Here is a 14,108-nt window from a genome sequence, read left to right as displayed (position 1 = left end):
CATGAAATGGAGCATTGCAAGGAGTGCAGTTTGTCTGAGTGCTGAGGCAAGAAACGGGCTGTGCACCCTTTCCTTGGAAAATCTGCACTCACAGTAAAATTCTGGATTTACAGGCACCGCACTTGGCTGTATGGACCTACCCAGGCAGTTTGTCTTAATTAGCCATGCTGAGACCACACTGAGGTGTGGGCACACAGGTGTGTGAATAATACAGAAAATAAACTTTTATTGAGGTAGTGTCTGTGGTAGCAGTGGAGAATTGCACCCTGAATATAGTCAGTGTAAATCAGGGAAGGTGAGTGTGCAGAATAGGCAGCTCTGTGGATCAGTTCATAGTGCAGACACAGACAAGCCCTTGTGCAGGTTTGCTGTGGAAAGTCTGAGTTTTATTGAAAGTGTAAAATATATCTTCCACTGTAATTCAAATTGTATGATCGTATTAATTGGGCTCTAGTGTTTTAAAAAAGGAAAAGTAAGGAAATCTTGTAGGGGGAGCTAAAGAATGAAAACAAATCATTAAACTTTATTAAAGTCCTAACCTGCAAAAGCAAACTAAGAAGTAGATTCCCTTTTTTTCGTTTTTACCAAATGGAAGTACAACATTTAGCAATAAAGACTAAGTTTTCTTGTTCTGATTTAAATATTTTACAGACTTTCCTAATGTATAAGTGGAAAGGAATGAGACATGCAATAGCATACAAAAACCCGCTGGTTTTAATTGTAAAATACTTTTCTAATAAGAAGTATGGATTTAAGAGGTCTCTCAGTAAAAGTTTGAAATGGGATGCTGGTTCTGAGTTTTATCCATGACCTCCAAGACAGCTACAGACTTTTCCCCATAGAAAGGAGGGAAGCAGGAAATTCTAGGTGGTCGTTTAGAGCCTCTGCTTTATTGCATCCAAGAATATTTCTTGTTTGACCAAAATACAATTTTTTTTATGACCCTAAACCAAACCAGAGATATTTTAATGATTTGTGTCCATTCCCCCCCAGCCAGGGTGACAGAGTCTTCTGTGGCTCCCAGCAGTGACGATCATCCACAGCACTGGTTCTGTTCTGGGTCTTCTCTCTGTGACATTTCTTATTGCTGATCCCTTTAACAGTCTCTTCAGTGTTTGCTATGAAAAATGAAATATCCTCAACTCTGCTTGCGCCTTTTAAAGTAAAGCTTTATATTTTTTTAACTAAAAACATTAATGATGAATGAATAATGTACAATCCAAAACACTGTTGAATTTAGAATGAGAAAGGGTTTGGGCCTTCCAGGCATCATTAAAATGAGAGTTGTGTTAGAAACAGCACAACCTCCTCTCTACTGTGTACAAGGTTTCACATTTGGTCAAGGTCTGGTTCAACTGGCTGAAGATTTGAATTTTTAAATTCATGAACCGACCTTTTTAAGATTAAAAATAGAAGCGTGTGTGCTTGTTGTTTCTTGGCTGTACATACTCTTGCTCTTTTGGCAGGTGTTCAATGGCAGTGACACCACCATCCCATCTTACATGAGAAAGAACAAAACTAATAACTAAGCTTTACTTAACTAATGACAAAAATAACATTATTTTTCTACTTTGTTATCTGCAGCAAAAAGGAACATAATCAAACATAACATAACATAATCAAAGCACTTCCTAAGGCTGTTGTTCATTTTTAAAGACTTTAAGCTTTTATAAAAACAGTGACCACATTGATAGACATTCAACCTCAGTGAATAAGTGTGGATATAATTACTTTAACACTTTGCAGCAATAATCTTAGAAGGCCGAGTGCTTTGTGAGCCGCAGTGCCACAAAGTGCCACTGTGAGTGACAGTGCCACCCCAACCGCAGCGGCTGGGTGTCACGAGCACCCTGCTGTGCGGGCGGTGTCCCCACGCGGGGCAGGGCGGATGAGGGTGGGTCCGTGCCCAGCTGACCCCTGTGCTGTGCTTGCTGCAGGTGCCAGGGCGTGGAGCAGGCGCCGGAGGCGGGCGAGGAGGCGCCGGAGGCCGCGCTGCCCTCGCTGTGCCTCAAGCAGGTGTTCCCCAAGTACGCCAAGCACTTCAGCTACCTGCGCCTCGTGGACAGGGTGGCCGCGCTCTTCATCCGCTTCCTCGGGGTCAAAGGCACCACCAAGCTGGGCCCCACGGGATTCCGCACCTTCATAAGGTCAGTGGGGTAGAAACAGCCCAGGCTCTGTGGTGCCTGCCAGCGGGGAGCCACGGCCTGCTCGGTTACAAAAAAAAATACATTTTCATCTTCCCCAGCTCCTGAAATGCCCGACCCGTGAGTGCGTGTCTGGGAGGAAGCTGGGTCTTTATTTGACAGCAGATCAGTGATACTTTGGCAGATACAATTTGCCGTCTTGGTCAACATGTCACGTTCCCAGTAAACGCGGGAATATCGTTGTGAGGAGGTGACAGCTGAAATTGGGTCACTGGATGTGATCCTGTCGGCTGTGGGGGCACCGCCGGCCGCCCCAGGCTGCAGGAGGATTCCCAAATGCCACTTCCTGATGCACCGTGCAGGGAGGATTTGCATTGTGAAATTGCACCTTGCAATGTCAAGGAACTCAATTTATTTTTTCACATGCTTCTTATTTAGGAAGGGTTTTTTTCATTGTTTTTTATGGCTATATCTGTTCTAGTCATGGTACAAATACCTCATTTTCTGTCTTTCATTGACTATGACAAAAGAAATGAGCAGCAGCAGCAGATGTACTCTTAAAACAGATCCTGTTTCTATGCAGATGCATTTAGCATTCAGGAATGAATATAAAACAACTTGGTTTATACAAATTACGATATATAGAAAATGTCTGAAGGCATCTGCTCTATCCACAGACCAGCACAGGATTGCATCCAGTTCTGTATTTTTTGTAGCTTAATCCAGCCTTATTTTGGCATTTGTCAGAGGAATACAGAATAAATGCCAACATTTTCTTTTAGGAATAGTCAGATAAATTGCCATATCTCAATGAAATAGCATTTGAAGTTTCTTAATGCATGTTAGATTAAACTTTTTAATACTGGCAGATATTTTTGTCTATTTTCTCCCAGAGCATGTATACCAGCTATAAGGACCTTTTATTGAAGAGCTGTCATTGCTGTTCATTTCAGAAGGGAGGTCAGGTTTCTGTGTGTTGTATCACACAGGAATTTTTTCAGGAATAAAACATTTTTTCAGGAATAAAATGGTGCACGAGTGGGATTTGTGTGCTGGCAAGTGCAAAGACTGTCCACCCAAATTCTGGCTCATCAAAAGCTGTTCTCCTTTAATATTTTCTTCATTCTAAAAAAGCAGCTAAAAGGGAAACACTGTCTGTGTCTCTAGTCCTTGCTTGGATGCTGCCTGGGAATTTTTGGGGTATCTAGATGAGGTGTTACTCTATTTTAAGGGAGCTCTGTTGAGGGTACAAAAGAGTGAGATTTGCTTCAATTATCCGAGTTTGGGGTGGGTATTTTTTTTTGTTCTTTTCCAGCGAGAAATTTTGGCCAGCTCTCTGGCACGTGCAGCAGTGGCAGCCGGGCTGCCAGACATCTGGGAATCCTGGACACAGGGCCTGTTCCATCCACAATCAACACTGTACAGAGTGCCAGCCCCAGTGCCCCAGTGCCCCCCAGCCCCACTCCCCCACAGCCCCACTGCCCCACAGCCCCAGTGCCCCAGTGCCCCAGTGCCCCAGTGCCCCAGTGCCCCACTGCCCCACAGCCCCACTGCCCCACTGCCCCACTGCCCCACAGCCCCACAGCCCCCCAGCCCCACAGCCCCACGGCCCCACTGCCCCACTGCCCCACAGCCCCCCAGCCCCACGGCCCCACGGCCCCACTGCCCCACTGCCCCACAGCCCCAGTGCCCCACAGCCCCACAGCCCCACTGCCCCACTGCCCCACAGCCCCACTGCCCCCCAGCCCCACAGCCCCACTGCCCCACTGCCCCACAGCCCCACTGCCCCACAGCCCCACGGCCCCACTGCCCCACTGCCCCAGCTGCATCCTGAGCTGCTGTCCATGCAGGGCTCAGAACCACCAGGGCAAATCCTGCCGGTGTTCAGGCACGGAGGAGCAAGGCTGTGCCTGAAATCTTCCTCCAGCCCTTTCCAAACAGGATCAGTCAGACAAATAAAAGGGTATTTCTCTGTGCAAACTCTGCCTCGTGCAGATAGGCTGCGCAGATTTGTGGTGGGTTTTGCAGTGCACCAATTAATTCCATTCTCTTACAGCCTCAGAGTACTGGCAATACCCTGGGAGAAAGCTCTGTGTAACAGTCAGGTCATATTTTTAATTGAAATATTCCGGGTTTGGGCCTGTTCTTTTCAGATAGGAGCACTTAATGAATGCTGGTTTGTTTGCTCTCTGCTGTGTGTATTTTATTAGACTGAGCACGTTACAGTGGCTCAGTACACATGACATGGGTAAACTTTTCTCCTGCAAGTTACCCTTGCAGAATTTTTCCTAACTTGGGAGTTTGGATGTCACAAGAATCTCTTCTTTATTTTGTTTCTTTTTAACAGAAACTGTAAACTGAGTAACAGCAATTTTTCAATGGCTGCTGTAGATATCCTATATATTGATATCACAAGGAGGTGGAACAGCATGGGCATTGACCACAAGGAATCTGGTAACCCAGGTTTGTATTCAAAAACTATGACATCTGACTTTTGGGGTTATTTTTTTCAATTTTAGTGGCTCAGGTACACCTCAAACATTTGATAGAAATGGGAAGAAGCCATGTACACCTGAGGCATGCACATACACAACCAATTCTCCTGGTTAGTGCTGTGGCAGTTACCCTTCAGGGTAGCATTGCTTTAGGTATGTGAGGGTCACCTCAGTTTCACAGCTATATAAAATTTTTCAGGGTGGGTATAAATCACTTACATAGGTTGGTTGGTAGAATTTCACCACAAAAAATAACAGACATGCAACTGAATCTTCAGGCTTTCAAAAACTGAGAGATTTGTGTATGGTGTCAATGAACCAGATGCTTTTTAGGTGTTAAAACACGAACTATCCACCTGTTTCTGTTGGCTTTATGTTTGGCCCAGTCCCAGCTGTAACCAAGACAAGCAGGATTCTGTTGTTCTAAAACAGCTTCTAACTTTTTTCATAATACGCTTCACATGAGTGTCACTTCTGGGGAGAAAGTGTGTGTGTGCTACCCAGAGGTGCTTTCCCTGCCTGCAGCTCACTGTGACTGATAAAATAATTTACTGAGCTGGCAGCTGCTGCTTTCAGATAACTCAACAATTCCTTTGCAAGCTGTTTTACAGCCAAGATCGTAAACGACCCCAGCTGCAGCCTTGGTTGAGAGAAATTATACTTCAGAATGTAATTGTCATATTTTGAAAAGGTGCCTTTCCTACAGCATCAATAAGCCAACACAGTTAAAAACCCCAAACCTTTCAATATTTCATCCTAAAATAATCTTAAGAGTATGTTCAAACTGGGAGAGCTTGTGACATTCCACACAACCAATTGAGGTCTGGCGTCTTAATTAAGAATTTGAGTAGGTATTACTTCCAGGTTTTAAATACAATAATTAGTGTTAATACTCAGCTCCTCTTCCCTTTGGCTCTGGTAATGTGCTGTTAGTGAGATGTGATTGAACAGCAGAAGAGGATCCCCTGCAGCACGGGCCTTCTGCAGGGCACGTCTGTGTGGGAAGGGGCAGAGCAGTTGTATTATAGCAGAGACATTTTTGGCACTGCTCTCTTCAGCTGTTTGTTTTTCATTCAGTGGAAACTATTGTGGAGTTGCTGAGTATGACTGAAAAAATTGCCTCTTCACCTTCAAAAGGTTCATAGCTGGTACAGGCTGTGCAGGAAGTAGTGCTGCAAATAAACTCACATCTTGCTAAGGTGATACTTGGTAATGGGGTTACCTTCATAGTGCTGCAGACTGAAATAACACACTGGTGTGAACTTTTGGGTCAGATCCATCTCTAAAAATACAGGGTTGAAAAGACTCCATTCAGCTGCCGACATAAACTTGTTTTTCTCTCTGGCTGGATTGTTTTCCTTGATGCTCAGTATGTTACTGTGTGTCTCATTTGGTTTCACCTTAATAATTTTGGCAGCAGAAATCAAGGCTAATACTACATCAATTTGATGGTGTGATATCCTAAAATGTGTTCTCACTGTACCACTTTCCCTCTGGATTCCAGGCTGAGGTGTGCAAAGCCAGAAGCTGCCTCAGTGCTGGAGAATGTCACCCATCTGTAACCCAGCCTGGGCTTACCCTGCCCCGAAACACCCCCTGAGTGTGACACAAACCCTCGGCCTTTGCTCTTTGAAGGACAGTCCATTTCTTTGCTTTCTGAGCATTCCAGATGGCTGCCATTTAAATGAAAAGATGTGAACTAGCACGGTTGTGTTCATACCCATCACACACACACATTTGGCCTTGCTGCCACAAGAAACGAGAGCTAGCATCATCCCCCAGGAATGCAGGCTGCGAGAAATGCCGCCCTCCCCATCTCTCACCTTCTCCTTGCAGGAATGTGTCTGCAAGCCTTTGTGGAAGCTTTCTTCTGCCTGGCCCAGAGGAAATACAAGTCGCGGCCGCTGCACGACCAGGTGTCGTCGCTGATCGAGCTGTGCGAGTGCCGCCTGTCCGCGCTGCGCGGCGAGCGCCTGGTGTGGGGCTGCGGGCTGGGCCGGCGCCGCGGGGCCGCGCCCGGCGCGGGCAGCGCGCCCGGCCCCGCCGCGGGCAGCCCCCCGCAGCCCCGCGGCCACAAATCGCCGCAGCTCAGGGCGCTCATGTGCCGCGACAGGAGCGGGAGTTAATCCCCAGCCAGGTATGTGTGCTGCCGGAGGTGCTGGGATCCCCTCATTGCACAGTGACAGCTATTTATTTCAGCTGGATTTTTTTATTTATGCTTTTTAAATAATGACCCTGGCAATGGCTATTTCTTCGCCTCTCTGTGGGGTTTACGGTGCACATCCTGTGACAAACTGTGCATTCATCCCGGGTGTGTGGAAGAGAAGGACCAAACCACGGGGGATGATAACCAGCATCATGGGATTGGCTGCACTCGTGTCAAAGGAATGACATTGCTTTGAGTGCACAGGACATGCCACAGAAACCAAGGAAGGAACTGCAGTCACAAATACCAGACTGGAAAACTGAAATCTGGAATTACACTTGTGGTCAGACTTCAGGCCTTGACTCTCTTCTTTCCATGGCTTGGACTGTACGTGCTGGAATCAATACAGATTTGGTCAATGTCTATGTACTTATTTTTTAAAGTCAGTCTTGAAAAAATGAAAGAATATTTTGGCTTCTACTTCTTTGTACAGGTCTTTGCCATGACAAGTACTGTTAGTTTTTTAAAGAACTAAAACTGTTTATCCTTTTGCTTCCACAGAGCCAATAAGGTCACACTTATTCACAGAAAAAGATTTACTTTCTTAAGTCAAATTTGGTGAATCAAGTGGTGGTTTTGTCTTCAGGGATTCAGCACTGCTTCTGCAGAAAGCTGTACAGTGCAAAGGCTTAAGAGGTCATTTAAATTCCAGTGGAACCAACCCTGTTACTGACTTTAGCCTAAACTAACTGTATTCTAGGTTTGCTTATTATTTGTCTTTTGCATGTTTGTTACTCTTTTGGGACCTGCAGTAACATCTAGAGCAGATCTTTTTTGACTTTGCACATATTCTTCGTTTTTCCCTTAAATAACAGCATAACTCTGTACAAATTAGATCTATGGATGTTGTGTCAAAACTGCTGGAGTTGTACAGAGGGGTCTTAATTTTCAGGAAATGACCCATGACTTCCATGACCACACACTTCTTGTGGGGGCTAAGCAGAACATGAGACTGGCTGGAACGACAGGAATAACTTGGAACTTCAGGGCTGTTGAGTGAAATTCTTTTGAGTGGTCTTCAATTTATTACAATAATGAATGGCTACACCTGAGCTTGATTTTCCTCCTTTGTTCTACTCTTTAATGTTAACTTGGCTTATGTTTTAGCATCCTCCATGCTATCAGAAATGGAAAAGCTGTAGGATGGGCAGTGAGCTTTAGGTTGGAGAACGTGCCCTGAGCTCCGTGTCAAAATATTCCAGTGGCTGGTGCCCCTGAAACGTGCTGTGTCACTGAGGGGAGTCCACCTGTTTGATGTCAGGAACTAAACGCACACACGGTATCGAGTGAGTTTTCAGGGAATGTTTGTAGAGTTTTTTCCTGATTTCAGTTTTAAGCAGCATGTGTTTTTCCCCAAGTGGCAATAGCAGCATGGCAATGCAATACAGGAGTCAGGCTGAGCCCACACAAAACTAGTCCCCAGCATGTGTTAATCTCAGATGTGGGCATCCCTTCTCCTTATCTTTTTCTGTAACACAAATAAAATAGTAGTAGATGATCTTTTTTAGTTCAATGGCCAGACTCTTTGAAATTTTATGTATTGTACATAAGAGGACAATTGTAGACTAACTAATGCCACTGCCCTCAGCCTTGTTCAAATGTTGTAAGGATTATTGCAGTATGAAGATAAAATGCCGAACTCCAAGGTCTGGCACCTGTCAGAACAAATGAAGCTGAAAGGGTCATTTTTTTCACACTTTCATTGTAATATATTTGAAGACATTCACAGGCTGAAAAATGGTTACTTCTCCTTTTGTGACATCTGACATTTGTCTTGCGATTGGCAGTGTGTTACTGGAAAATAGCTTACAGTTCCTCTCATCTCATGATTGATGTCCTGTAAAGACAGAGTTATAGAGGAGTTGGATTTGAAATGCTATGACTGCGAATGCCTTTCCTTGCACCTTTGAAGCAGTACGATGTGTGGCCCAAAATATCCCAGGTTTGCAATTGTATAACTTACCCTGATATCAGTGGAATAAATTAACTATTGTATATTGAACACTGATAAGATCTCTCTCTCTCTATGGGAGACCTTTATACTCTCTGGATCTAATAGAGGTTTTTCTAGCTGGTGCATCCACAGGCTGATGCTGCACGCCCTATTCATCTCCCACTTCAAATATGAAGGGTCCCTTGTAGAATAGTCAAAATATTCAATTATCTGCCTCTAGTAATCCAGTGTTCATGTATTTATATAATTGGAAAATTGAATGCCCTATTATTCTCGGGGGGAGGGAGGGAATAAACCAGGAATGTACTTTAGAAATTTAATGGCAGTCACATTTCTCTTCCCTCTTGTCTAATTCAATTTCCTCTGAATATTATTTAGCATCCAATTTCATAGAGCCTTTAAGTTACCAGTCTGTGCCCATGCAAATGACTGGAGACACTTTATCCAGGATATGAATGCTAATGCACTGATAATCTGTTAATCCTGAGGTACCTCTCTGGCTAAAGAAACAATACAGGAAAGGCGTTGGATTTTTAACAGCACTTTTGTATATATTCTCTTCGGAGAATATCACAGCACTGCACTCATGATTCTATTTATGACATAATATGATATGAATATTGTATACCAGTGAAATCCTTCTTGTTATCAGACACACCGGGTCTGGTATTCCTCTCTGGGTAGAAATCAGAATAAAACAACATCTAACGAAAATTTGAGGCAAATGAGTCCAGAATTTCAACTCTCTTCCCTGCAGGCTTGTGTGCAGCCTGAATGTGCCCAGACTCGCTCAGTGATCCTTGTTGCATTTGTGTTCTCTCTCTGCACCAGGCTGTTGCAGGTAAGTCCCCCACAATGTGCCCTGGGCTCCGGACTCTCCCCGTCCCCTGTCCCGCCCGGCCCGGCCGTGCCGAACGTTCTGGAACCTTGGACAGATGAGCCGATCCTGCCGCACACCTGTGGCCGTTTCCCTAAGAGGAGCGGCGGGGAGGCGCTCGCTAATTACCCAGGGAGGGACCAGCTGGGAGAGCGCAGTGCCCGTACCCGCATTGTGCCCTCAGGAGGGCCCGCGGCCGCCCGGGGCCGTGCCCGAGTTTGGAGCCTCCGATGAGGAGCGATCGCGTCCCGCTGCAGCCCGGGCAGGGCGGGGTAGGTGGACTCTTTCTTCCCTGTTATGGGTGCTCGGTCAGGCGGGGATTTGGGGCTGATCGGGGCGTGGAACCTGCGCTGCGTCGTGAGGGAGTCTCCAAGGGCTGCGCTGCGGTTGGAGGAAGGCGAGGCCCGCCCAGCCCGCCCTGCTCAGCCCTGCTGCAGGGACGTGAGGGGGGCCTGCGGTGCCCTTCGGTTTCACGGAGCAGAGCCGTGGGGTGACTCCTCGGTCAGATCCTCCCTGTGGAGCAGATGGAGCCCCATGGGCTTCCCCGAGCGCCCCGCGCAGGAAAATGTCCCCAGGAGGATCCCGGGCGGGGGCAGAGCCCGGAGTTTCCAGAACCTTCCTGGGGACGGGGCCGTGAGGGCGGGAAGGGGCCGTGAGGGAAGGGGCGGCCCGGGCCTGGGGCCCCGGCGGGGTCTCAGTGCACACCCCGGGGGCCGTGGGGCGTTTCCATAAGGACATTTCTATAGCGATGTCCAGGGTTTCCCCTCACTGTGCCGGACTGAGCCTTGTCAGTGGCCCGTGGAGATGAGTGCGAAGGGGCTGGTGGGTGCTGCGCTTTGTGCTTTGTTCCCCCTCCGTCTCTGTCATTGTCGAGGTTGATTGGAGCCTTCTGGAGCTGGGAGCACTGCATGGAACAGCTCCGTGTGGGGAATCTCATCACACCCCTGCCATGGGCAAGGGACACCTTCCTCAATCCCAGGCTGCTCCAAACCCTGCCCAGCCTGGCCTTGGGCACTCCCAGGGATCCAGGGCCAGCCACAGCTGCTCTGGGCTCCCTGTGCCAGGGTCTCTCCGCCCTCTGCGAAGGATTTCCTCTGCTTTCTCAGAGGTCCTGCTCCCTCTGCAGACACCTGGCTGTGCCTCGCAGGGGTTCCGCGGCTCCTTGCTGCCCACCAAGAACAAACTGCTCCAAGCACAAGCTGAGCACTTGATTTTATTAGGTACTGATTCTGCTCATGGAGCTACCCCTCCTTTGGCCACGCTGACGGGCACTGCTGCCACACCTCAGCCTGACAGAGCACACTGGGTCTGTACCTTTGCCCACTGCAGATGTCCTGGGTGGAGGAGAGGTGGTGTTTGGGCTCCAAATTCCTGCTGAAATATCAGCAGTGAGGTGTCATCTGCCCAGCTACGCTTGACTTGTCTCGCTCTGCCCTCTGGTTGTTCCTCCATAAGGGGAAATTGATTAAGTATTTATTTTTCTCTGGCTGTTTCCATCTGTACTACCTTGAGAGCATCCTCCGGCTCGCTTGGTTTGTTCAGCAGGATGAAGTCCCGAGCCTCCCACTATCCCTTCCCCAACCACACGTAGAGAAAAGCTCGCGCTTTTCTCTTGGATTATTTCTGCCTTACTTACCTTCACTTCACCTTAAGCACACACACAGAAAAATCATCAGCACTACCCAGATAAATCCATCTGGTCTCTGTCTCAGCCTCATTTAACCTCCCATTGAAGAGATTGTATCACATGGTATTCAGCTGGAACCTATTACCTTGCATGCCCAAGCATATCACATTGAATTACCCTGGCCCACAGGCCTGCGGTGTTTGCTAATAGCTAATGGCTGCTTTTAACTTGGAGGTGATTTATTCGAGCGCGTTTCTGTTCGCCGTGCAGCGGGGGGGTGTGGCAGTGTGTTAAGCAGAGCTCAGCGAGGGAGCGCCGGCGGGATGGCTGAAGGCAGCCTGGCCTCACACCTCCGCCAGCTGCTGAGGTTTCCCGGTGTTGCCGCTCCTCGCTGCTGTCCCAGGTGCAGCGAGTGCTGGGGACCGGCAGGGAGTGCTCGCAGGAGGGCGCAGTGCTCTCCCTGCCTGTTGGCACCACCCGGAGTGCCCGGGAGCGTGTGGCACATCCGTGCGCTCAGCAATGGCCCGGGAAGGGGCAGTGTCCCACACCCTGTCCCCTGCCCTCTGCTTCGACTGCCTCTGTGGGAGACGGATGTTTTTTGCAGATGAATGTTCTGATGGCAGAATTAAATTCACTTGTGTCATTGCTGAATTTACTGCAGGTGTAGTGTAAAAGTGGTATGAAATTGCAGTAAAAGACAAAATTGAAAGCCTGTTATGGTGATGTGATGCAATTTTCCCTCTTCCTTTGCCTCATCAGTGGAAATACAAAAGCTCTTCTGCAGGTCAGGTTCAGATACACTGGTGAACAAGCAGGAGAAAGGGAGAATGTGAGTTTGGAGGCAAACCCAGCTCCCTGATGTGCTTTGCAGAGTCTTGAGTCTCATGTTTGTCCTCCCATCAGCCCAGGTCCCCCAGCACATGGCTCTCCTTGCTCAGAGGGTGAGGAGGGACTGTGGCTTCCAGGAGGAAGAGTAGGTAGTGACTGTAATAAATCAAAGTCAATCAGCTTGGGAGCTGTGTTATTCAGGCTTCACTCCTTGATAATGTAGCACAAAAATCAAATAGTAAAGCTTATTTAATTATGGCTCATAGCACCAATGGGGAAATCCAATCATGTATGAGGGCCTGCATCAATATTATTTGTGTGTTGAGGGCTGTGCTGGCTGTCAGGTGTGACATGGCAGAAATCCTACACGTGTCTAAGTCCTTCTCTGTCTTCCTCTCACCTCATTTAATAACCAAGTAACACGATCCACTCTCTAAGATCAATAATAGCACAGGGAACATTTTAACAAGCTGAAAAATATTTTTCCTGAGTGTCTCAGTACACTGCAGGTGCTGAGGTGACGGTGGGAAGGAGGAGCTGCCTGGCATGGGACACAAACCGTCTCCATCCCCGCCTGGCTGTGGGCGGCACCACAGGCCCTGGCTGCAGGATGTAGAAGAGCGTGGGCAGTCAATAGACATGGACAAAATAAAGTTGTGAACAGCAGCAGGAGCTAAAATAGCAACATCAATAGCAATTTCCAGATAATGATCTAATTAGCACAAACAACAAGTTTCCACTAATGACTCTTGTTCTTCCAGCTCCTTCCTTTCTGCTCCCCTGTTATTATTGACTCTGGCAGGGAGCGGCTGTGCTCCAGTCTCTGGGGCCAAGGCTTTGGAGCTTTGTTTACTGCCTGGCTTTGAATTACTTCTCCAGAGGATGTTTGCTCAGGAGCCTGGGCTGCTGTGCGTGGGATGGCTGCACGCAGAAGTTGGGGGGGAGGAAAATCAGCTGTTTGGCTTTTGTAGCTTTTGGGAGGCCTTGGGAAAGTTGTGCTCCTACTGCACATCCCTCTTGTAAAAATAGGATGCTGATGTTCACCCGCTGCAGTGGAGTGGGAGCTGACTGCTTGTGAAGGGCTTGGGAAGCTGTGAGGGAAAAATGCTTGTCAGAGAGACTGTTACTGGAGGAGCCAACACAAGCTGCTCCTGTGCCTTCCCTCCCTAGGTATGAGCCTCATCCCTGCACCTCCCCTCCCACTGAAACAAACAGGCTCTTTTAACGCCCCAGCTGGGCAGGTATTGGTTTAATGCTGTCAGTTCCTCAGTTGTCAGTGGCCACTGATCTGGCTGCTGCTTTGTCCTCAGTTGTGGTGGGCAGGATTCCTGCATTTGCCTGTTTTGAAATGCCCAGTTCTGCCATCTCCCAGCTCCCAGTTGCTGCTGGGGCACTCGGCTTTGCCAGGACAACGGAGTGGGGCCATGGCTGCACCACCTCAGCCTTGCCAGAGGGCCTTAACTGGGCTGTGCTGAGGAGGCGCTGCCTGGCACCAGGAGCAGCTCACGGGCCAGTGACTCTCACTTACTGAACTCGGAACATACCCTGTACTTGTGAGGGTGCAATTACTGGAACATCATTATTGCTGATGAGTCTTGTGCTAAAATGACTCTCCAGATTAAAAACCTCAAGCAAACGCATCTGTGCTCCGCAGCCTCCCAGCCGTATTCCCGTGGCTGTTGTGGCTGCTGATCTGCAATCCGAGTCTCACTTCCCCCAGCCCTGCCCGTCTGCCGGGGCCCGCTGGGAGTGGCTGCAGCGGGGCTGCGGAGCCGCAGATGCTGAGAGCTGTCAAGTGCACAGAGACGTTCTGGGTGTTTTCGGCTGAGAATTCAGCTCTGCTCTAATGAAGCCCAACAGCCGCTAAGGAGGTTTTATTCAAGTCAAGGTGGTTTTGACTAATCCCTCCTTGCAGCATTTTCTGAGGTGCTCTGTGTTTCCAGGGCTGCATTTTTCTTTCTCTCGGTTCCCCATACC

General features: G+C 48.2%; 1 protein-coding gene across 4 annotated transcripts in view; it reads left to right on the top strand.

The window, feature by feature from the left end:
* The window catches only part of TTLL11 (tubulin tyrosine ligase like 11), a 35,775-nt gene extending 26,244 nt beyond the window's left edge, over positions 1–9,531 (top strand). Inside the window, exons 7-10 of one of the 4 annotated variants that reach the window (XM_063409157.1) lie at positions 1,938–2,147; positions 4,492–4,607; positions 6,476–6,776; positions 7,738–9,531. In XM_063409157.1, coding sequence (XP_063265227.1) covers positions 1,938–2,147; positions 4,492–4,607; positions 6,476–6,765 — 616 coding nt within the window. In that variant the 3' untranslated portion in view covers positions 6,766–6,776; positions 7,738–9,531. Of the gene's footprint in view, positions 1–113; positions 1,913–1,937; positions 2,148–4,491; positions 4,608–6,475; positions 7,219–7,737 lie in introns of those variants that run through there. The other 3 variants (XR_010081942.1, XM_063409156.1, XM_063409158.1) reach the window with 3 other exon arrangements.
* The last annotated feature ends 4,577 nt before the right edge of the window (positions 9,532–14,108 follow it).

The sequence above is a fragment of the Prinia subflava genome, chromosome 12 (assembly GCF_021018805.1).
Source record: "Prinia subflava isolate CZ2003 ecotype Zambia chromosome 12, Cam_Psub_1.2, whole genome shotgun sequence".
Classification (NCBI taxonomy): Eukaryota; Metazoa; Chordata; class Aves; order Passeriformes; family Cisticolidae; genus Prinia; species Prinia subflava.
This window is presented reverse-complemented; position numbering and strand designations above follow the sequence as displayed.